This window comes from Eutrema salsugineum, unplaced genomic scaffold (assembly GCF_000478725.1).
Source record: "Eutrema salsugineum unplaced genomic scaffold, Eutsalg1_0 scaffold_4, whole genome shotgun sequence".
NCBI classification, from domain to species: domain Eukaryota; kingdom Viridiplantae; phylum Streptophyta; class Magnoliopsida; order Brassicales; family Brassicaceae; genus Eutrema; species Eutrema salsugineum.
Genome location: NW_006256686.1, coordinates 3,940,253 through 3,963,271, shown reverse-complemented (window position 1 = coordinate 3,963,271; position 23,019 = coordinate 3,940,253). Strand labels below are relative to the sequence as shown.

The 23,019-nt window shown below is 36.2% G+C and overlaps 3 protein-coding genes across 3 annotated transcripts; 1 reads left to right on the top strand and 2 right to left on the bottom strand.

The window, feature by feature from the left end:
- Positions 1–653: 653 nt before the first annotated feature.
- Positions 654–1,685, bottom strand: LOC112084384. The gene is made up of 2 exons (XM_024153510.1): positions 1,118–1,685; positions 654–1,030 (listed from the first exon to the last, which is right to left on the bottom strand). The coding sequence occupies exons 1-2, from the start codon at positions 1,683–1,685 to the stop codon at positions 654–656; spliced, it is 945 nt and encodes a 314-aa protein (XP_024009278.1).
- Positions 1,686–10,316: 8,631 nt separating this feature from the next.
- LOC18013826 (BTB/POZ domain-containing protein At2g04740) lies at positions 10,317–13,296 on the top strand. Its single transcript, XM_024153757.1, has 5 exons — positions 10,317–10,889; positions 11,337–12,087; positions 12,164–12,200; positions 12,277–12,410; positions 12,659–13,296. Exons 1-5 carry the CDS (start codon positions 10,409–10,411, stop codon positions 12,990–12,992), a joined length of 1,737 nt encoding a protein of 578 aa, XP_024009525.1. The 5' UTR covers positions 10,317–10,408; the 3' UTR covers positions 12,993–13,296.
- Positions 13,238–21,584, bottom strand: LOC18013825 (fimbrin-4). Its single transcript, XM_024153509.1, has 16 exons — positions 21,469–21,584; positions 20,460–20,757; positions 20,082–20,351; positions 16,277–16,447; positions 15,863–16,092; positions 15,605–15,776; positions 15,477–15,515; positions 15,324–15,392; positions 15,107–15,223; positions 14,802–15,013; positions 14,556–14,717; positions 14,281–14,480; positions 14,043–14,200; positions 13,865–13,961; positions 13,694–13,785; positions 13,238–13,613 (listed from the first exon to the last, which is right to left on the bottom strand). The coding sequence occupies exons 1-15, from the start codon at positions 21,582–21,584 to the stop codon at positions 13,715–13,717; spliced, it is 2,382 nt and encodes a 793-aa protein (XP_024009277.1). The 3' UTR covers positions 13,238–13,613; positions 13,694–13,714.
- Positions 21,585–23,019: the final 1,435 nt, after the last annotated feature.

The window sequence follows — 23,019 nt, the reverse complement described above, 5'->3', positions numbered from 1 at the left end:
TTCCAAATTGTATTCTTTGAATTTGACCAATGCTTCATTTTTACTGCTTAGTAAATATACATAACAATATCTTGTGCAGTCATTTATGAAGGTTACAAAATATTTTTCCCACCTCTGGTTTGCACAAACCACTAGTCACATAAAATCAGTGTGAATTAAACTTAGAGGTTCAATTGTTCTTTTCACGTTTGGTGATGGTGTTTTAGTGAGTTTGGCTTGAACGCAAATCTCACATTTTTCCTTACTTATTTCGTGTTTAGGAATCATATTCATGTTCATCAATCTACTCATAGTTTTAAAGTTAACATGTCCTAAACATTCGTGCTATAAAGTAAAAGACTTAGACAAATAAGTAACTGGTTTCTTATTCTCATTCATCTTCGAGGTGGAAGCCTCAGTTACAACATTTCTGCGAATAAAAGCTTCAACACACATCTTAAAAAGACCATCACTAACAAACCCTTTCCCCAGATACATCCCGTTTTGGATAGCACCAGCTTATCCGCATCTAACTTGACAGTGAATCTATGCTTACTCATGAGAGATCCAGAGATCAGATTATTGCGCATGTCCGGCACGTGGACCACATTTGTCAGGGTAAGCTCACGTCCAGAGGTAAGATTCAGAACAACTTTCCCATAACCTTCAATCTTTCATGTCGCAGAGTTTCCCATAAAGATTTTCTCGTCACTCTTGTTCTTGGTGTAGGCAGAGAACATTGACCTATCCAAGCAAATGTGCCTGGTTGCACCAGTATCGAACCACCAAATCTTTGGATGGCTCTCAGCGACGTTTGCCTCAGTGATCATCGCGCACATGTCTGGATAGGCGAGATTAGATTCATTTTTCCTTAGAGCCTTTTTGCTGCGGCACTCAAAGGATTTTTGGCCTGTCTTGCCACAATTGTGACATGTTCCAGTGAACTTTTGAGAGCTTTCGCCACCACCAGATTTCTTCTTCTTGAACTTCTGTGAGTTATGTGGTGGTACTTTGCCCTTTCCTTTGTCTTGGCGTCCTTTGTTGTAGCACCCTTTGTTTTGGTGTTCCACCACATTCACATTGGATTCGCAAATTTACACACCTTGTCCGAGGTTCTTTCAGTTTGTTGACTCCATACGAAGCTTAATGGTTAGGTCTTCGAGACTCATCCACTTCTTCTTCAGCTTCAGATAGTTTTTAAAGACCGTCCAGTTAGATGGGAGCTTCTCAATGATGCATGCGACCTGATAGGTCTCACACAGCCTCATCCCCTCAGCATGAATTTCATGGAGAAGAGTTTGTAGCTCTCCCACTTGATCTATTATTTGCCTCAAATCCACAATTTTGTAGTCTTGAAATTTCGCCACAGCGTATTTATGAGATCCAGCATCTTTTGTGCAATACTTCTTGTCTAGAGAATCCCATAGTTCTTTAGACGTCTCGACATTGCTATACACGTTGAACAGTGCATCAGCAAGACGACTCTGAATGTATCCTTTGCACAGGAAGTCTCTGTGTTCCCAAGCTAACTTGCTTGCAAGTGCATAAGCATCATCATTATCTGATGGGAGAATAGGTTTCTCTTCACGGGTGTACTTCTCCAGCTTAAGTGTGGCCAGATAGAAGAACATCTTCTTCTGCCACATCTTAAATTTGGTCCCATCGAACTTCTCGGGAAGGACTCCTACTGGATTCACAGCTCGCATCTGAACCGATTGATATTGTCCAGTAATCGGAGGCGGGATAACCCAAGTCACTGGTGGGAAAGACCCAAACTGGATCTGTTCAGTCCCAATAGTGATAGTCTGATCGACTGAGGTGACATTGGCAGTTTAGTTTTCCATTTCTGAAAGAAACACAATCTGCAGATTAGAAATGATTTTAAGAAGTATACAAATTTTAAATATAATACGTATACTAAACACAATTTTCCGAATAAAAATAAATTTAAAAGTATACAATTTCAAATATTATATGTATATTATTTATAAAATCCAACTCAAATCGCTAATGAAGTTGTGCAAGGGAATGTCTTGGTTAGCTGCCTTAGATTTGAGAGCTACAAGGTTTGAAATGGGTGACACATCTCAAAGGACTCGATGGGGAAGGTCCATAAAACTTACACAAAAACAGTTCAAGAGATGCAATTGACCATGGTACTGTAGGACCAAAATTGATTGTACACTATGAAATAACGATTGAAATACGAGATTAAATATAAAAGTAAAGGTAAAGAGATACGAGTGGAGGTGAGACTATGATCTCTTTTCTTAACTCTTTGAATCGCCCGTAGTGCGACGGGTTTCTGTGATCCAAGAATTGCAGGATACAACCATACTTATCTGTTTTCAGAAGCACTAAGAAACATGGATCTATACGAACTATTACTTCTACTATACTCTCAGTAAAAGACATAGATTGTTGCAAGAATTTTCTGTGTAGAAAATGAGAAGTAAGTGAGTGTTTAAAATGAGAGGAGATGTCGTGTTTATATAGCAGAGGAAGAGATTTGTGCAGTCTGCAAAATCCCACAAAATCCATGAGTCAAACACGAATCTTGGCCATACTTTGAACGAAGTCAAATGCAAAGAATCAGCGAACGTGATAAAGTCACAATCTCTGATGTTATATTTTTGTGGGGATAATGAATATCCAATATTCTTTTGACTGAATCAAAAACGCAAGCAGAAAGTTTGAGTCAACAAAAAAATGTTGAAACGTTCATAAAAATCTGGCCCAAAATAATACCTGCCTTAGGCCCATTCGACCAACACGACCCGCGCTCGGCCCGGTCTGGTGTGGCTTGCTGCGGTGGTGGCGCGCGTGAAGCTTCCTCTTTTCTCTCACACGCTATTTGAACATTTATAACACTTGATCTAATATATAGAGGAAATGTTTCCACCAAACCGTCAATGTGGGACAAGTGCACTTCATTAAAAACAAGCCAACATCTAGTATTGGCCCATTTCATCATCACACTCTGATTTTTAATAAAACCCATTTGGGCTTTATAAATCTCGGTCCAACACGTAAGAGTAAAAAAATAGGGGTCCCTAGAGAGCCATCTCTAGATATTCGTCTCCTCTCCTCTCTTTAGATTTCTACTTTCTTGTAGAGTTCTCTTCATTATTTTTATCAACTTTTTTCAAACTATATGACAGAAAAGTTATATCTTTGTAATTTTTTTTTATTTATTTGAAATTTTTTTGTCAAATAAAAACTATTTGAATTCGTTCTATAAAGATGTATGAATATAGTGGTCTCTATGTGTACCTACATATTAGAGCATCATTATTGCAGAAACCCATATGGATTTATTATGCAATTTTTGTTATTATTTTTTGTTAACAAACTCTGATAAAAAAATCTTTAGTTTATGTCGGTTCATTGGTAGAATCCGAGATGAGTTTCTTAAAAAAATGTTTTTTTGCAATATGAAATTTTAATCTCAAACTCTAATCTCAAATAATTTGCAATTTTTTTTTGTTTCTATTACAAACAATCTTATCACAAACAATGTGGGTTTTCTCTTCTCATCAACCAATGTGCATTTCTCTCGTATATACAGAGATCGAATTGTCAAAATAGTTATTCATAGTTGAATTAACTAGAAGGATTTGATAAACACATCGTTTATACAACAATTGCTCTCATTCACAGAAAATGTAATTGAAATCAAAACTAATGAGGAGGAGAAGCAGCTAGAGTCGGAGCCTCCACGACGAGTCCTTCAATCAAACCGCCGAGCTCTTTTCTCGCGAATTCTCTACTAAACAATAAAAAAGACAAAGCATGAACCCTAAATAGAAGAAATGGGAAGAGGAGAAACGAAAAATCGAGAAGACAAGCTGAGATAGATGTGAACAAACATCACTCACCAGCAAGAGACGGCAGAGAATACGCCGCCAGAGATTGCCACCGTTTGGATCAACAAGACGGATTTCTGCATTTCTAATCTCTCAACAGAGAAAACAAGGAGAAATCCAAAAAAACAAAAGACTCGGGGAAAAGAAAGAAGATCAATCTCGCGCAAACACGTAGCTGAAGATACGCTCTTCTTGTCCCCAATTAAAAAATGTTTCTTAAACTAAAGAAACGATTTGATTATTTTATTTTTAAATTTCACTAAAAACCCTTTAAAATATCGTGATAGTGATGTTCTAAAACCATGTTCATTGAGAGCCCTTAATATTTTTTACTTAGGTTGCTAATAAATATTTTGAGTTAAAATAATAAAAAGAAAACCCAAAATATTAGAGCTGACCCTTGCAGAAGAGTTTTTAGGGCTGACCCATAGAGGATTGCTTATAAAAAATATTATAATAATCTTAAGCAGCTTTTAATAATAAAGCCCTCTAATGTACATGCTCTTAGTGCTGTTTCATGTGTTCTCTTCGTCTTCATCGTCTAGAGAATTGTTTTCTGCTTCTTCTTTGCGAGAGAGAGACAGAGAAAAAGAGGATAAGAAGAGCTTGAGAAGATTTTCTTTTATTTTAGTTTTACAAATATTCTTGTTTACGTTTAAATAAAATAAAAAATATTATACTTGAGTAGAAAGCTGTTAAAAAGGGTGGACGGCCTATGGTCTGTACGTGTCCAACACATTTTGGACCGGTCATGGCCAAATTTATTTTTAAACGGGTTGAAATGGATTTCTTCTAATTTTGCTCATGGACAAAACGGGTTAGACATTTAGGACATTGGTCCGCTCAATGGATAAAAAAAATTGGGTTAAAATTTTCAGATACTGAAAAATATAGAGTTTTGGATGCAAATTTAGCATATCAAAACAAACTAAAATAATCTTCGGTAACATATTCATAATTATCTTTTAAAAAATCAATTTTCGCCAAAACAATTCTCATCAAAATAATATTTTTCCTAAACCCCCTAAAAACGAAAATCTCGATTTCCCGCCAAAAACCATAAAATCTAATTTTTTTGCAAAAATCATTAAATCAAACTTTTCCGCAAAATCTGCAAAATCATGATTTTTCCATCAAAACAAAAAACTTCGTTGCCCCGCAAAATATTGTTTTTTCGCCAAAAACACAAAATCTCGATTTCTCGCCAAAATTTGAAATTTCGTTGTTCCGTCAAAACCACAAAAATCTAAGTTTCCCGCGAAACTCATTAAATCAAGTTTTTCCGCATAATCTCGATTCCTATCAAAACGAAAAACTTCAATGTCTCGCAAAAGCCGCAAAAATCTCAATTTCTCGCAAAATTCAAAATCTTTATTTTCCGTCAAAAAAAAAAAAAAATCTTGATTTCCTGTCAAAAACGCAAAAATTTTTATTTCCCGTCTAAAATACAAAAATTTTGATTTCCGCCAAAAAACTCAAAATCTCGGTTTCCCGCCAAAAAACGGAAAATTGATACACAAAAAATTGATATTTTGCCAAAAACGAAAAAAATCTCATTTTCCTGCCAAAACGCAAAATCGTAGTTTCATATTAATATATTGTTTGTTTATAGTGACAAAGTATTCTAAAAGGGTCCTGCTAGAGCGAGCTGAGAAATGTAACGGCTCGGATTCACTTGGGGGGTGTAGGGGGCTTCGCCCCCCACGGTACAGTTTCCTTAGTGGGCTCGATAAAGGATTTCCTTTATCGAGTGGGTTTGGGAGTCGGATTTTTGAGAATATAAATACAGACTTTAGGGATTGTAATTGATCATTCACACATTCAATAAGAAAACCCTAAACGGGTGTTTGCCTCAATTTGCGATTTCTCTCTCTTTGATTAAGCTTTTTTTAGTTTGAGGTTGAATGCAAGACTTTCTAAGCAGTTCTGGGCAGAGGCAGTAAACATGGTGGTGTATCTCATCAATAGGTCGCCTAGGAGTTCTCTAGAAGGAAGGTCGCTGAAGAGATTTGAACTAGGACAGATATTTATCTGTCAAAATTGAAGATATTTGGATGCCCAACTTACATGCTGGTTCCAAATGACGAAAGATCTAAAATGGATTCGAAATCCAAGAAGTGCATTTTTCTGGGTTTTGGAAAAGGTGTGAAAGGCTTCAAGTTATATGATCATGTTGATAAGAAGAGGGTATTCAGTCGAGATGTGGTCTTTGATGAGCAGTATATGGTGCAGCAAGCGAGATCAGATCGAGTTCTTGTGATCATTGAGACTAAAACAGATTCTGGCACATCACAGGAGGAGTCTAGTGAGACTAGACTATCAGCAGGACATGATAAACAACCTGTTGAGGTGGAGCAGGATGTTCAGCATAGTAAGGCATATGAGAGTTTGGCACTTCAAAGACCAAGACGCATCATTAATCCGCCTGAAATATTAGGGTTTGAAGACATGGCTAATTATTGTCTGATGGTTGGTTCAGGTGATCCAACAAATTTTCAAGTGGCTTTCTCAAGTCTTGAGAAAGATTTCTGGATTGGAGCTATGACAGAAGAGAATGAGAGCCTAGACAGAAATCAAACATGGGATCTAACGCTTTTATCAAAAGGCAAGAGGGCGATAGGATGCAAGTGGGTTTTCAAGGTAAAACCTGGGATGTCTGAGAAGGAACCAGTTAAGTTCAAGGAAAGATTGGTGGCAAATGGTTACTCACAGAGGAAAAGGGTTGATTATGACGAAATCTTCTCCCCTGTGGTTAGGCACACTTCTATTAGAGCTGTGCTGGGTGTGGTAGCAAGCTGGGATTTCCATCTTGATCAGATGGATGTAAAGACAGCATTTCTTCATGGAGATCTGGACGAAGAGATCTATATGGAGCAACCAGAGGGGTTTGTGAAACCAGGTGAGGAGAACTTTGTGTACAGACTTAGGAAGTCTCTGTATGGATTGAAGCAGGCTCCTAGGCAATGGTACAAACGTTTTGACTCCGACATGGTGAAGATTGGCTACACAAGCTGTAAGTATGACTACTGCGTCTATGTAAGGTTTCTGGATGGTCATTCTACCATATTCCTACTGCTTTTTGTTGATGATATGCTTATTTCTGCGAGAGATATGGAGGATATTGATAAGCTGAAAGAGTTATTGAAGAAAGAGTTCAATATGAAGGATCTTGGTGCTGCAAAGAAGATCCTTGGGATGGAAATTCGCAGAGAAAGAAGCTCAAGGAGATTATGACTTTCTCAACAGAGCTATATTCAGAAGATTGTAGACATGTTTGACATGAGAGATGCAAAGGCAGTGTTTATACCTTTGGCATTGCACTTCTCACTTTCATCAATGCAGTGTCCTAAGTCTGATCAAGAAATCAGAGATATTTCAAAGGTTCCTTATGCAAGTGCAGTTGACTGTTTGATGTATGCTATGGTGTGCACTATACCTGATTTAGCACAAGCAGTTAGTCAAATGAGCAAGTACATGTCCAATCCTGGAAGAGAACACTGGAAAGCTGTCAAATAGATTTTCAGATATTTAAAGGGTACAAGCGATCTTGGATTTATGTTTGGTGGTCAAGAGTGTGACTTAGTTGTGGGATATGTGGATTCAGATTATGCTGATAATCTAGACAACAGAAGGTTTACTATAGGGTATGTATTTACTCTTGCTGGAGGTCCTATTTGTTGGAGATCTGTGCTACAGTCTGTTGTGGCAATGTCTACTACAGAAGCTGAGTATATGGCAATGGGAGAAGCAGCTAAGAAGTCACTTTGGGTCAAGGGACTTGTGACAGAATTGGATGTTGATCAAGGAGGAGTTCAGCTATATAGCGACAGCAAGAGTGCGTTGTCTTTAGCCAAGAACCCGGTATATCATGCAAGGATGAAGCACATTCATGTCAGATTTCATAAGATTAGAGAGTTGTCTGCATCTGGAGAAGTCTTGTTGGAGAAAGTGCATACGTCAGAAAATGCAGCTGATATGTTGACCAAGACCGTTACTGTGGAGAAGTTCAAGCATTGCTTGTATTTGCTTCATGTCTTCAAATGCTGAAGAAGAAAAGAAATCCCCCCCCCCCTTGTTTATTATAATCAGAGCCGACGCAAAGTTATATAACGCCTAAAACGTACTTTGAAAATGATGTCTTTAATCGAAATAATGTAAAAAAAAAATTGATTTTTTTCTGCCTAAAATTGATTTTTTAAAACTTAAAATCGATTTTTAAAGCCTAAAATCAATTTATTTAAGCTTGAAATCGATTTTTTTTTAAAAAAAATTGTCGTATTATAATCAAATCCAGTAATAGATCCATATTTTCTATAAGAATAAAGAGTGGAGAATAACTCTTATTTATAATGCAACTTTTCTTTCTTATTTTTGTGACTCGGTCGATATGGAACAAAGTTTAATACACATTTAAAAAAAAAAATTGTGGGATTTTTTTGCTGCTTCAAAAAATGTTAGATTTTTGGGCCACCTAAAACCATTGCTTGATAGACTTTAGCCCAGAGCTGACTCTAATTATAATTTGCATATTTTGGAAGTCAAACTCTTACCTCTAATAGTTTGAATTATTTTGATATTAATTTTATGTTATTATATATTTAAAAAAATTTAAACAACATTTTAAACAAAAACTTTAAATTGTGATTTTTTAAAAATTACTGTTCTGTTTAATATAAAACATAATCATCAACTAGAACATAAATAGTGAAACCTTTTGGCTAAAATTATCATCTAAATAAATATATCTATAAAACCAATTTTCTGCCATGAAAAACTCATTATATATTAGTCATTACATGTTGATCAACAATATATTTATCAAGACTTGTGAGCTTCCGAAAGATTCCGATTCCAATTCCAAAGTGCGGAGCGGACCTCCGGGGAAGCTTTGGTGCTATCTGGATTCAAATCCTACGCTGATCATTTTGTTTTTCTTTTTTCTTTTCACTGAAATTCCACTAAAATTAAAACCATGAAGAGTACAACATCCTAAGTAAGGATCAAAGCAAATCATACTACAAAGATAATGAAAGGAACTCCAAAGAGGCAGTTCTACTTTGTGAACTAAACAGCTCATGTAGTCACGGCTTGCAGGTTTGAAATGAACAAGACCGTGTTAGCACATGAATCCATATAGCAAGCAATCGAGGCGTTTATAACAGAGATGTCTTCAGCTTTATACAAAGCTATTTGCGAGTAATCTTTGATAGAATTTTTATTAATGAATCCGCATATTATTCATATCCTACTAACCATACTCTTCTTCTATGTCCAAGATGTCCAAATCTTTTTTTTTTCATTTTTTTTTATCAGGAGGTTTTGGACAAGCCTGTAATCCCTCGACTCCGGAACTACAACAAATAATATTAGTTCTGTTCCAAGCAACAATCAATCTTGTGATCTTTAAGCTTTGTTTAAAGTTCATTTGCCAGTCGAACTAACGATAGTTGGTGATACCCAAATCTTTTAATCTCCAACAAAACCATAATTGTGAGACTTCTCCAGACAACACAATACAAAAACGGATGGAAGCGTGAATAATCAATTGTTAATATAAATTCAAAGTCATATTGTTATTCACAATCTAATGAATACAAGGATAAACAAAATCTTAATAGATAGATAAAAAATTATGAGGTGTAAAGGTTTTCATGAATCACAACAAACATCCAGCTTATTCATGGTTCTCTCATTACAATTTTTCATTATATTTTCCACACATCAAATTACTTACTTAGTCAGCTTTCTTATAACTCATTTTGGCCATAAATGACCAATCATCACCAAACTTTCAGCCTAAATCCTAAACGCTTCACCATTCTCTACATCTCTGCGTTTGGACCATATGCTAAAACCGCTTGTGTCATTAATATTTTCATAGTCCGTGCTAACAAAACCTTTTGTCCTTGTTTCAAGTTGCAAAAGCCCTACCCTTATATTGCAGAGTCATGTATGGTAGGTAGTCTAAGATTCTTAGATTTTAAGCCTGAATTTTGTTAGATGATCCTCGACTACGAAAACCGATTTGGGGTACAAATACGATATGTCTTCAAAGATGCACACATAACACATTCTCTCAATTCCCAGACTATAACACCTAGTCTCATTTCCCATTTACCTTCCTTTGGTTTGTAAATAAAGCATTTCTTATAACTTTCTCATGTAAACTTTAGCTACACTAATATGAGTATATGACCTATGACCCAATATGGCATTGTCCCAAGCTCCGACCATATTATATAAACTTTAGCTACACTAATATGACATGTCCCAATATGGCATTGTCCCAAGCTCCGACCATATTATATAACCATGTCGGCCAGGTTTTATAACTGTCAGTCTGTCACCTATGTAAAAATATCGTTAATGATGTGTGAGACCAAGCTAAGACCTCCGTAGATAAGTAACAACAACACTTTTATCTTCACTAATCAATCGTTAATCTCCACTAAACCTCAGAATTAAGTAAAAAACCACAAGACCACCATGGAAACGATAACTTCACCACTCTCTCTAGGGTTTATGCGTTTCTTCTCTATCTAAATCCGGCGATTTCGTCGACGATGTCTCCGATTGAGAGTTCATCGTCTTGGACACTTGAATCCGACCTCGAAGATCTAGACATTGACCTCCAAGATTACGGACCTTCAATACCTCTGAAAAAAGTCCCCAACGGAGACATTTTCGAGGCCTCACGCGCCGGAGACGTCGATAGGCTCCGATACCTACTCGAGACTGGAGTTAACGTCAACGCCCGTGACCGATGGGACTCTGTAGCTCTCTACTACGCTTGTCTCGCCGGTCACATCGACGCTGCTCGGATGCTTCTTGAGAACGGCGCTATTTGCTCCGAACACACTTTCGACGGCGATCGTTGTCACTACGCCTCTCTTAACCTTAGGATTCGGAAGCTTCTCAAGGCGTTTGAGGCTCGTCCGCCTCCGCTTGCTCCATTGCAAGCTTCTCTTAGGGAAACGTTTCTGGGTTGCTTCCACAATCGGGCGTATCTGAAACAAGCTTCCGTTGCTAATATTGATGTTTCCGGTATGTTTTTTCCAATCATGGAATCCTCAATTAAGATTGATTGTTTCTTTCCCACTTCACTCACAATTAAAGAAAGTTGAGTTCTTGAATCCAATTCAGTACATTGCAGTTCTTGAATTGTTCAGTTCATTGTAGTTTTGTTCTTGAATTGTTCACTCACAATCCAGTTTTTATGGATAGTTGAGTTCTGGAATCCAATTAAGTACACTGTAGTTGAGTTCTTGAATTGTTTAGTACATTGTAGTTGAGAACTTGAATTGTTCGGTATACTGTAGTTAATTGTTCACTCTCAATCCATTTTTTAAGGAAATTTGAGTTCTTGAATCCAATTTAGTACATTGTCGTTTAGTTCTTGTAGTTGCAGAGATTTTTACTGAGATAGCTTCTTGTGCGTGTTAGCTTTGTATGTGGTCTCTAGAGACTGACGCATGAGAGAGTGTTTTGCAGTCTCAGTTTCAGTAGATGAGATGGGTAGTTCCAATTACTTCCCACCAGATGTGGTTTTCTTCGTGCAAGGTAGACCGATTGAAGCACACAGGGTTATCTTAAGTGCTCGGTCTCCGTTTTTCAAGCAAAAGTTCGAGAGTGAATGGAAAGACCGAAGAGAAGTTAGGTTCTCGAAAGAGAAGCTTTCGTATCCTGCTCTGTGTAGCCTCATCCACTTCTTCTACTCGGATAGGCTGGAGATATCGGTCGATGATATGGAAGACCTTGAAAGGATCTGCAAAGTTTGTAAATGCGAATCGCTGCAGAGGATTATCGAGAAGGAACTGATTCATCAGAAATATGCTGAGTACAAAACACATAGAGATCTTGATAACTCCATGAAACGGTTTATCTTACAAGGGATATCTCTTCCAGAGGAAGACAGGCTTCCTGCTTCATTGCATAGGATTCTTCGGGTTTCCCTAGCGAAGCCATTTGCAGATACCAGTGGCGATTCATTAAATTCGTCTGTTGGGGATAAGAGAGTCAGTGATTCTGTGGATAGCCTTGCTGATGTTTGTGTTAAAGTTGATAAAAGGACTTTCTATTGCCATCAAGTCATTCTAGCTTCGAGATCAGAGTACTTCAGAGCAAGATTATCCCGTGTGAATGATTTCCATGAGGGCAAAAATGATTTGCCGGGTGATTGTCTTCCAGCTCTCGAAGAACATGATTTAAGTGCAGAGGCTTTCGAGAAGATGATTGAGTATATGTAAGCAAAAAACCTGAGAAAGTTTTTTGAAAAACTTATTTTTGGCACGATAAGCTAACTCGAGAAGCATTATCAGGTACACTGATGGCCTGAAGGAGATCAATCCGAATCAGGTTAAAACATGTTTGCTATTTAGAGAATATCCTCTGTAATTTACCTTTCCTTCTGATAATTTTACTCATTTTGCAGGCTGAGGAAATCTTTGATGTTGCATCTCGCTACTTGCTGTTTCCTCTGAAACGTGCTGTGGCTGACGCTTTGTTGCCTCACTTGGAAACTGCCACACCTGCAGAACTCTGTCATTGGCTGGTTTTGTCAGATATGTATGATTTTCTTCTTCTCTAAACCAATTTTCTAATTGATGGCTAACTTTGGCGTATTCAATGGTCGAGCAGGATAGGTTAACGGTACATATGTTATTACACTAAAATTTGTTGACTGCTAGTCATGGGAATTAAAACATAATGTCTCTATTAGTTTTGACGATTTTGATTCTAGTTGATTCGAGGTACCGGTTCTATTTGTAAAACATTGATGCTGAGAGGTTTAGTTTTGAACTTGAATGACATAGGTACGGCGTGTTGAAGATAAGAGAGTACTGCTTAGACTTGGTTGCTTGTAATTTCGAGGCATTTGTTGAAACCCGCGAGTTCAGGGCAATGCTATTAACATTGCCTCCACCATCTGGTGACTCTTCACTTCGAACCACTGCTCCAAGTGCACCAGGCGCAATGATGACCACAGACCAAGGGAATCTGCTCGATGACCTGAGAGAAAAGTGGCTTGAAGCAGAGGCTTTAGAGCTTGACATGAGAGACGAGAGTGCTTTGATTTTCGATAAGCGCCTCAGAATGCTCGTGGAAATGGCAGAGCAGGAGAAATCCGAGTCAGAAGCTGAGGACTGATTACAAGTTCTCCTTAAGAATCTGGTGAAAACAAAGTTTTGAGTCTGTCTTTTTCTATATAGACTGTTGCTCCCCATTCTCATAATATTATATAGAACCTTCAAATCTTTCTTTACACAAAGGATCAAACATGTTGCAGATGTCAATAATAGAATTTCAGTATCTTGTTTTAGTATATGTGCTCAATTTGCTTCGCCTGCAGTAGTTTAGTCTCTGATTTCACTTCTTATTTATAGGATTTGAGCTAGAACAGTGACCAAGAGTCTACAATAACAATGTCTTGAGTCTACAATAACGATGTCTTACCACAAATCAAATACACAGTTGTACAATATGTATCAGATTCTCTGTTTGTATATCTAATAAAGCTACATTGTCTCTTATCTTGTTTTCTCTTTCGCTACCTAAACTTCAATCCAAGAATAAGAAAGTCTCAAACTTGTTTAACATTTCATCATCTTGGGCATCTGAAGATCCATCGTCTGTGGACAAATTGGAGATCTCTTCTGTCACAGAGCTTACATCACCATCATCAGACACAGTAGAGCCAGTTTCTGATTGTTGCTGGAGGCTCCAGTTCATGATGCTCGCAGCCAATATAAGCATCATTTTCTGATTTACCTGTTATCATTGTTTACATACAGACTGATAAAGCAACCCAGCCTGAAAAAAATACTGCGGAATATGAAGCTATAATCTACCTCTATAATTTCCTCAGGCAACTAGAAAATTGAGCATCCAAGCTTCCTTGCAACACTTATGATGTATGTTGCATTCAACTTCTTTTCCTCTTCTGCTTAAAATTGCCAATCAAAAACCAACCTTAACTCAATTCTTTTCAAATGCTGATAAACAACTAAGAGTTTTACTACCTGTTTCTCCTTTGGTTACAAGACTCCAGTCTACAACTCTTGGCTCCACAGCACTCAAAAGCTCCAAAAAGAAGATTCCATTCGACAGATTCTTGTCCTAAAAAGTAACCATCAATTTTTTTTAAGGTTTATATGAATAATGGGTACTCTAGTCTCCATGTTTGACTCTTTTCTTTACGTTGAAGCTCACAGCTTGAGAGGTTCGACCCATCTTCTTGACTTTCCTATTTGCCCAGTTCAGAATATCTGCTTCTGTAATTTCTTTACCTTTCCAGTGAGATCTCAAGTTATTCAGAATTTGGAGCATTGTGTATCTCATCAATTGCCACAAGAACGCTGCATACAAAGATTGTCATCAAGTTTTAACTAAAACTAGAAAACGTAACAGAATTTTTTTCTGCAGGAAGGTATCTCACCGAGAATGAGCTTCTTATTTCCTTGAACAATGTCAGTACCCGCTACATTGACAAGCGAGAAGTGCAATTCTTTACCAATCTTGATAACTTGGTTGCAATTTTCAACTTTTTTGAATAGCATTTTGATGGGCGGTTTATTTGCATATTTCCAGTTAACCGAGCCTGGTGATACTTTGTCAAGAACTTCAAGAAGAACCCATCTGAGAAATGTCATTAGGAAGTTTAGATTCAAGCAAATAAAGATCAATGAAACAAAAAGAAACTGCAATGCTTACCCGTCTCTAACATCCTCGAAAACATTATCTACATAAGTGGCAGCACCAAGACTGTTAATCCAAAGGCGAAAGCATCTTTCTTCTCGAGAAGTTTCTTCATCTTCTGTGATGATCTCAGCAAAAGAGGTAGGCGTCTTCGAAGTCTCATCAGAGAATCCATTCCTACAACAAAGATCATATATATATAAACAAAACTAGTAAAGGTGAAGAATAGATATATAATTATCACTCTTTCCTGATATTGACCTGTGCTGAAACAGTTGTGCCACAAATGCAAGATTAAGATTTGCAGAGCCTTCCACTATATCTTCAGGAGAAAGGTATCTTTCACAGTCAAGCTTCTCTGCTTGCTCAAGGACTTTCTTCGCTCTTTCCGAAGGGTCTTTGATCTCTAAGGTCACTTGTGTACTGTGTTCTGGGGCAAGTGCATTTAGCAGATATGCATATGCCTCTCCGTCCTGCCAAACACAAAAGATAGATTAGATCAAGATAACTGAAAATCGCAAGCAAGATGAAGAAGAAAAACGTTGTAGCAGGATCTAGTTTGTTACCTTAACATCAGAAGAGAAGTTGGTGACCTGTTTCTCATAACCAGCTTTCTTAAGATGAAAATTCATCCATTTAAGCAAAAGTTTTTCAGGAGCTAGACCCATGAGCTCTTCCACATCCTTCAAAAAACCATTAATGAAGCTGTTTAAGTATAGTTTCAGCCTCAAATTACACATTTTAAGAACTTGTATAAAAGGTTGAAAGCTATAAACTCATTACCTGATTTTCTTCCACCAACTCAACAAGTTGTGGAGTTTTCTTGAGATTGAGATCAGCCAACAATTGGATCTTATTGTTTCCCCAAACAAAAAACAAAAAAAATTAGGTAACCATGTCTCATCATCTTATGCTAAAGTAATGTAAAGTGTCTACCTTTATAATCTGAAAGATCAACCCAAGTACAAGATGCGGCTACAGAAACAAGAAGTGAGAACAAGAAAACAGAATATGAAACAGAGTAAAACAAATGAAGAATCTTTTTTTTACAGATTAGTACTCACTCTTCCTTCAGCAATGTCTTGAGTTCCAATGTTGACGACGGTGCAGCCAATGGCCTTAGCAGAATTGAGACAGAGTGAAAGGTTCTCAGTTCTCTCCCATGGATTAAGCTCTTTCTTCGTGTTGATCGCTCTTTCATCTATCGTCCCAGGCGCAGCTATGTTTATTAGCTTACTGTGTAAACCAAAGGAACAATAATTAGAACCAAAATACCACCCAAAATGTTTATATTAGAAAATAATTTATGAAGATATGTGTACCATAAAAGAACACCATCTTTAACAAGATCAAACAGAGCATCAGTAGCAGGATTGATTGGAAGATAGCTTTTCAAGAGAGGATCTTCTCTCAAATAGTTATTGATATGGGACACATATGAAGCTTTCTCGGATTCATTGATAGTGTGGTGAAACGTTGTAGTACTTGTCTTGAGAAACGATGAACCTTTTGTTCCTCCTCCTCCTCCTCGGGATTGCACACATAAAAAGGCCTGTTACAAATCATATTAGCCACATTTTACAACGTTTTGTTAGTATCCTACATCGGAAGTTATAAAGAGATTAAAGTAATAATTAACGAACATGAACCAACCCATTTATTGTGAGTTTGTTTTGAGTTGGAAATTCACGAAATTTAACATGTTTTACTGGATTTAGAGACATTCTCAAACTCACCCGGAGAAAGGTTTCGAATTCAACTTCATCATTGAGATTGTGATAAGACTCATCCAGTATAGCTTTGATCTCATTTTCTTCAAATGTGCCATTGAAATCTTTTAACTTTGCTAACACTTTTGGTAAATGTTTCACAATGAGATGGCCGGATTGAGTTTTTGTCGATATAAACTAAGGAAAAAAAAGAATTCGAATGGTCAATTTGGCTACAAAGTGTGAATTGATAATGTGTGATGAAAGAATAAAAGAAAGAGAGATAAACCTTGGATTTAAGATTACGTAGGTCCACTTGAGTAAACTGGCTTTGTAGCCATGGATCAGAGACAAGTACACCAACATAACTAGACATCTTCTCGTTCACAATTCAATTAAATCAAATGCGTTTGTTAGAAAACAAAAAAAAGAATATCATGGACCTTAATTCAAGAAGATGAGACTGAATATGATGATTCTTATTCAAATTCTGCTTATCGTTTATTATTAGAGTTCTTCCTGTTGCTGCTTCTACAATGAAATGCTTGGACTGAAATCTAACAGAGGCGGGACAGAGTCACAGAGAGAGAGGGGGTGATTTTTGTAAAGTATTTTAATTATCTTAATTTAATTGTTTTTTTTTTATATCTGAAATCGTAACATTAAGTGTGTAGACTTGCAGTTGACTACGTATATTTAGTGATTTCAGTTGTTTTTTTATAGAAAAGTATTTTTGTAAGATTTTGAGTATCTATAAGATTTAATGATTTAATATTTTTATCCAAATAGTGCTTATTTCTATATATTTGAATAGAAGTTTCTGAATACAAAAGGGATTTTCAGAATCATCATTTGTTATATATATATTTTTGTCCAAAAATTATCACAAAAATCTAACATTCTCCCAAACTTGTGTTTAGAGTTTTTATAAACCTTTCTGGAAATATTTGGAAACCCTTCTTAAATCAGTTAAATACTCTTAATTTGTCCTTTTGGTGATAGTTTTTACAAGCCAAACATAAAAAGGTAATTTAGAGAATTACTCAATCTTTTTGGTTTGTTTGTTTTGTCAATCTCAGTCTTCTTTATCATGCATTTGATAATTAATTTAAAAAACTTTTCTACATATCTTTTGTTTGTCAAGTAGATACATATTATCAAATATTACTACAAATCTGTTGTCTACTGATATCAAGTATTTTTTGTTTCCATTTACATTAATGAGTGAGTACAAACCTACAATTGGTAGTATATTTTGAGGAATAAAAATTGATGAAATTAAAATATTTCTAAACTTTCACCATTTGTGGAAACTTCTTTAGCCTAGTGGTTAATGGGTCTTTAATGCTTCTACACCAAGAGATCTGGGTTTCGAGTCCCGGAAGGTGCGATTTATTATTAATTTGCAGATTAATGGAGACAAGCTTACAGGAGGTTTTCAACGTGATGCATGGAGATTCGTTTGGCGTATTTGCAGGCGGGAGACTTGTCCGTTGTTAAATTGTCGATGTAATAGTTCTCATAATTTGTAATAGAATAATAGATCAGTGTTAAAAAAAAAGAAACGTATAAAAAAAACTTTCACCATTTATATTGATTGAAATTGATGTAGTTAAGTACTAAACTTTTACCATTCGATTGAAAAGTGTGAAAAAAGTTCGTGATTGAGAGAAAACTCTTTTCACTACTTGATTTCCCATCGGTTTGAGAGGTATAAATTCATCTTGATTCAGTTTGTTATCTCTGGAAGGAATGGAATGAAAGATGACATAATCATATCTACCAGCCTACATCTCATCTCATTCGAGTCACTGAGAAAACAATACGAAATCGAGTGAGCTTGCTTTGCTATTACAAATTACCTAGACTTTTAAACCTTCTCCAACTATACATGTGGTTTCAATCAAGGGGAGATTAGAGATTCATTTAATTCTTTCTATTGTTTTTACAACAATTTTTTTTTCACTTTAAATTTTTTTTTGATCAATCAATGAACTTAACATTTCAAAAAAATTTTTTTTTTAACTTGTTCAACTTAAAGAAAAAAATTGAAAAAATGAACAAATTTGGGAGGAAAACATTCTTCTACTATTTTTTACGAGAACGAAAATAATTTGTTTCTTTATTCCACTCATATTTATTCCATTAATTTTACTAGTGACAATCATTTTATTTGTTTTATTCTATTTGATTGATTGCATGTTACTTGTTATGTTATGTAAGGAAAAAGACATCTTAAATGTTGTGGGATATCTCTTCGCGATTATAAACCATGCAAGCGTGTCGTCATCCACACCGGACCACTATAGGAGCTTTGTAACTGTAGCTCATCAAACACAAAAGAACCAACTTAACTAAGGTATTGAATGGCAATAAGACAAAAGCAGATTTCACAAAAAAAAAAATTGAAAACCGTAACATGTATACTAATCAGAGATTTTTTCCATAAATTATATTTTTTAAAAGACAAAAAGAGCAATTCACGGATTTGTACAACAGATTATGCAAAAAGACCGCTTTTTAAATTGGTATTACCGCTTTATCCAACGGTTGATCAATTGTTTTTTCAAAAAATAATTTTTTAATAAATAAAATTACTCTATATGTCAATCTATACACCTATAAACATAGATTAAAATATATAAATATATAACTCTCACACTCAAAGTAAAGTCTTGTTAGTAACTCTTTTATTTTTTAATCATTAGTAAGTTTATATTGTCACCTAATTTGATTATTAATTTATTGTTTAATAACATCATTAGTAAATGTATTAAAATTTTCAAATCATTATTATATTATATTTATTTTTTATGACTTATCGTTTTACTTGATTTAGTAATATATTTGTCAAAAATTAAATTTTAGGATATTTAAGGTTCATAAATATATGAACATATTTTTTTATTAACACAAAAGAAATAATAATTTACAATTATACTAATTATTCATATTTTAATTTCTAATATATTTTTCTATGATCTGTAATCTGCACCACTTGATATTTGTTACTTTATTCAAACATTTTATTATTGACAATAACACTACAAGAAATCTATTGAATAGCCTGGAAAAATATCGTGGCAATAAGACAATATCCGTGGCAATTCTACAAATCACAACAGACAGCCACAAATAATTTTCGTTGCTATTTGATCGTTGTTGTAGTCTAAAATATGGCCGTTCATGGCATGGTGCGACAACATAGCCACTGGTTATAATCATGGCCATTCCTTAGCAACATAGTCACGAAAAGGCTAGAAAATCTCATCCCTAGGCATTTTGCAACGAAAAATTGTGTGACTTTAGTATTACCATGGCATGAAAACTGCCACAATCTAACCATGTTTAATCTGTGGTAACTTTATAAAATTGATTTAATATAAATTTACTAATTATGCTATAATTTTGAATTAACAAAAACTAATTTCTGAGAATTAGAAATTAAATTTAAATACAATTAGTAACTGAAATTCTTAAAATTAGATTAACCGAAACTTTTTTCATACAAAATTCTAGATCAGTTTCTGAAAACTATAGGAGTTTCAGATTCAATCAGTTTCAAACCTACATCAGGTTAACTTACAAAAAAATTATTAGTTTAACATATATCACCATCAGTGATTTACAAAAAAGAGCATTCCATCAACCTACATATGTATTGCCGTTAATAACTATAATCAAAATATATAACCATTGCAACTTCAAAGGACTAAAATTGATTGCTAATGGTTGAGATCATTTTGAAAATATTCATCAAAAGACTGAGGTTCCATGTCTGCCCAATTGATCGGACTGTTTGCAAGAGGAACTTGTGCTCTGGAGTAGCTACCCGCATCGTCTCTGTAGTATTTGTTGTTGCCGTTGTAGCTTTGAGAACAACAGACGGATCAATCCAGTTAGCTTCCAAAAGCCTTCTTGAGGCTTCCGTAATAGCAGCAATGTCTGTGGCCATGGAATTCATGTTTCCTTCAATCGAAGTCACCTTCGTTTCCAAATTCATTGTACGAGGGATGGCAGTTGAGGAAGACGGAATAGAATCACCGTAATAACGATGAGCAGATCCGAGTCCGTAAATATGCCCTTTGTATGACGTAACAACCTGTGATAAAAAGATAATAATTAAAATCAAATGATAATAAAAAGGCAGAAAGATATAAGTAAAGGAGATGAATTTTTTAGTAAACTGAAAATAAGCAAAGAAATTTACCTCATAAAACAGACTATTAAGTTGTTCAGCCGAAACTTGGTGTTGCATCAGATCCCTCGTCACTGACTGCTTCTTGACCAGATTGGATCTTTGAGTGTTGGTGTGAGACTCTGCACTCATCTTCCCTAACCGGGAAGCAGACGGACCGGCTATCAAATCTATAAAACCCCGAATCCGCCTTTCATCTGGATTGGCTATCAACTCTGAACACTCCCAACCGCCCCTACCAGTGAGCCCAACGTCGTATACTCTGGGGTCCAACGCTCTCTTTCTAGGCCCGTTGGCCCACCAACCGCCCCTACCAGTAAGCCCAACACCTTATCTCTTATGCCCGTTGGCCCACCAATGTCCGACGGTTGGCCACTTTTTTAGGCCCATGGGCCCACCCCTGTCCGACGGTCGGGAGTTGCTTGGTCCGGGAGGCTCGTAAGAGTTTTCTACTGTCCCTGCAATCACCACGTGATATTTTCACGTACTTTGTCCTCACTCGCACAGTACTACAGACTACTTCCCGGTAGGTCATCCATCCTGAGATTACTCCAGCATAACCACGTGTAACTTTGAAATTTTCTCAAGACACTTGACCGGTAAAGATAAGTGCACTTTGATGATATAGGTAGTCAAATCAATTCTTATAAACCTTTTCACATATACCAAATCGGGATGTCACAATTCTCCCCGACTTCTAAGTAATTCGTCCTCGAATTCCGTCCCAAGACGACACCCGGGTCAGAGCCGGTTGGCTAACCTGACGCTCTGATACCAATTGTGAGACCCCGTTTTCTTCTACTCCAGCATAAGCACGCTTAACTTTGAAATTTTCTCAAGACACTTGACCGGAAAAAATAAGTGCACTTTGATGACATAGGTAGTCAAATCAATTCTTATAAGCCTTTTCACATATACCAGAAATCGGGATGTCACAATTCTCCCCGACTTCTAAGTAATTCGTCCTCGAATTCTCAACCACGTCCCAAGATGCCACCCGGGTCAGAGCCGGTTGGCTAACCTGACGCTATGATACCAATTGTGAGACCCCGTTTTCTTCTTTCCTAACCGAGAACCAGACGGACCAGCTATCAAATTCATGAGACCCCGAATCCGCCTTTCATCTGGATTGGCCATAATTTATCGTTTACTCGTTTTGACCATGGGTGAAAGTATGAAAATTGTATCCCACGTGAAGTAAATTGGCCAAAATATGTATTGGCGCTTTGGGCCTTGTACAAATTCAAGCATCCATAAAAGTGGCGTATAATCTCGACTACTATTATTTATCTGCAAAAAGCATAAATATTTTTAGTTACCTTAATTATGTATATATATGATTATATATTAATATAATCATAGCTTACATTGTCTCGGCACCATTCAACATAATGTTGTTCTTTAGCGTTTGTCATCTTGGTTGCGGTGGTATTTGGTTGCACTATAGTCATATACTCTTCGAACATCCTGCATATACATTTTTATATTTATATAAAAGTAGATAAATAAATTATATGTTTGTAATTATATATATAATATATAAACATCTCATACGGTGCAAGCTCTTCACAATTTATCATTAGAAATGTCTGAAGGATATGCATGTATACATCATTTAACCAAGCACGAACAACTTTTCCACCAACACGTCCAATGGGTTGAAACATGGAGGGAACATCGGAGTACATGTAAGTGAACTGTAAGCCAACATCGGTGGAGGGATCATGGACACGTTGTGACGAAAAATAGTTGGATGTGAAGTAAGAGATCTCCTCATTTATACATTGCGCCACTATTGACCCTCCAATGCGTGCTTTTTATTTGCTTTCTTTTTGAGATGGTACATAAATCTCTCGAATGGATACATCCATCAGAATTGTACTGGTCCACCTAATGGTGCTTCATCTGGAAGGTGAATTGGAAGATGTTCCATTACATCAAAAAACCATGGAGGGAAAATTTTCTCCAAATTGCAGATTTTCACAAAGATATTTGCTTTCATAGTATGAACATCTTCGGTCTTTAATGTCTATTCGACGTGACTATACAAAACAGCATTTTGCCAGGGATATAATTGTGGCCAATTAGTGGTAATATAGATATTTAAATTGGCCAACCATCATGGCCAATTGTTGTGGCGAAAAAATCTGTTGCCAAGGTCATTCCGTGGTGTGGTTGTAGCTAAATGACCAGAGACTAGCAACAGCTGAGATCGTAGCTGATGTTGCGCAAACCAGGGAAGTAACGTGGCTCTGTTATGGCTAACGGCGAAGGCATCGCCAAGAATATTTATGTGGCCAATTTGTCACGAATTGGATATGTTTTAGCCATGATTTAGCTAAAAAACAAAATTATGGCCAATTGTGGCAAATTTGTGGCTATGTGGTGGCTACAGATAATATCTTTGGCCCTATTCGTGGCTAAAAAATAGATTTCTTGTAGTGTAAGTTCTTTTTACACCAATCAAATATTTTTCGGTACTACTTATTCTATATTAACCGCACTTTTTCCGCAAATATATTTTTCCCATACGTACGGCAATTCAACCGTACCACACACTAAAATCATTTTT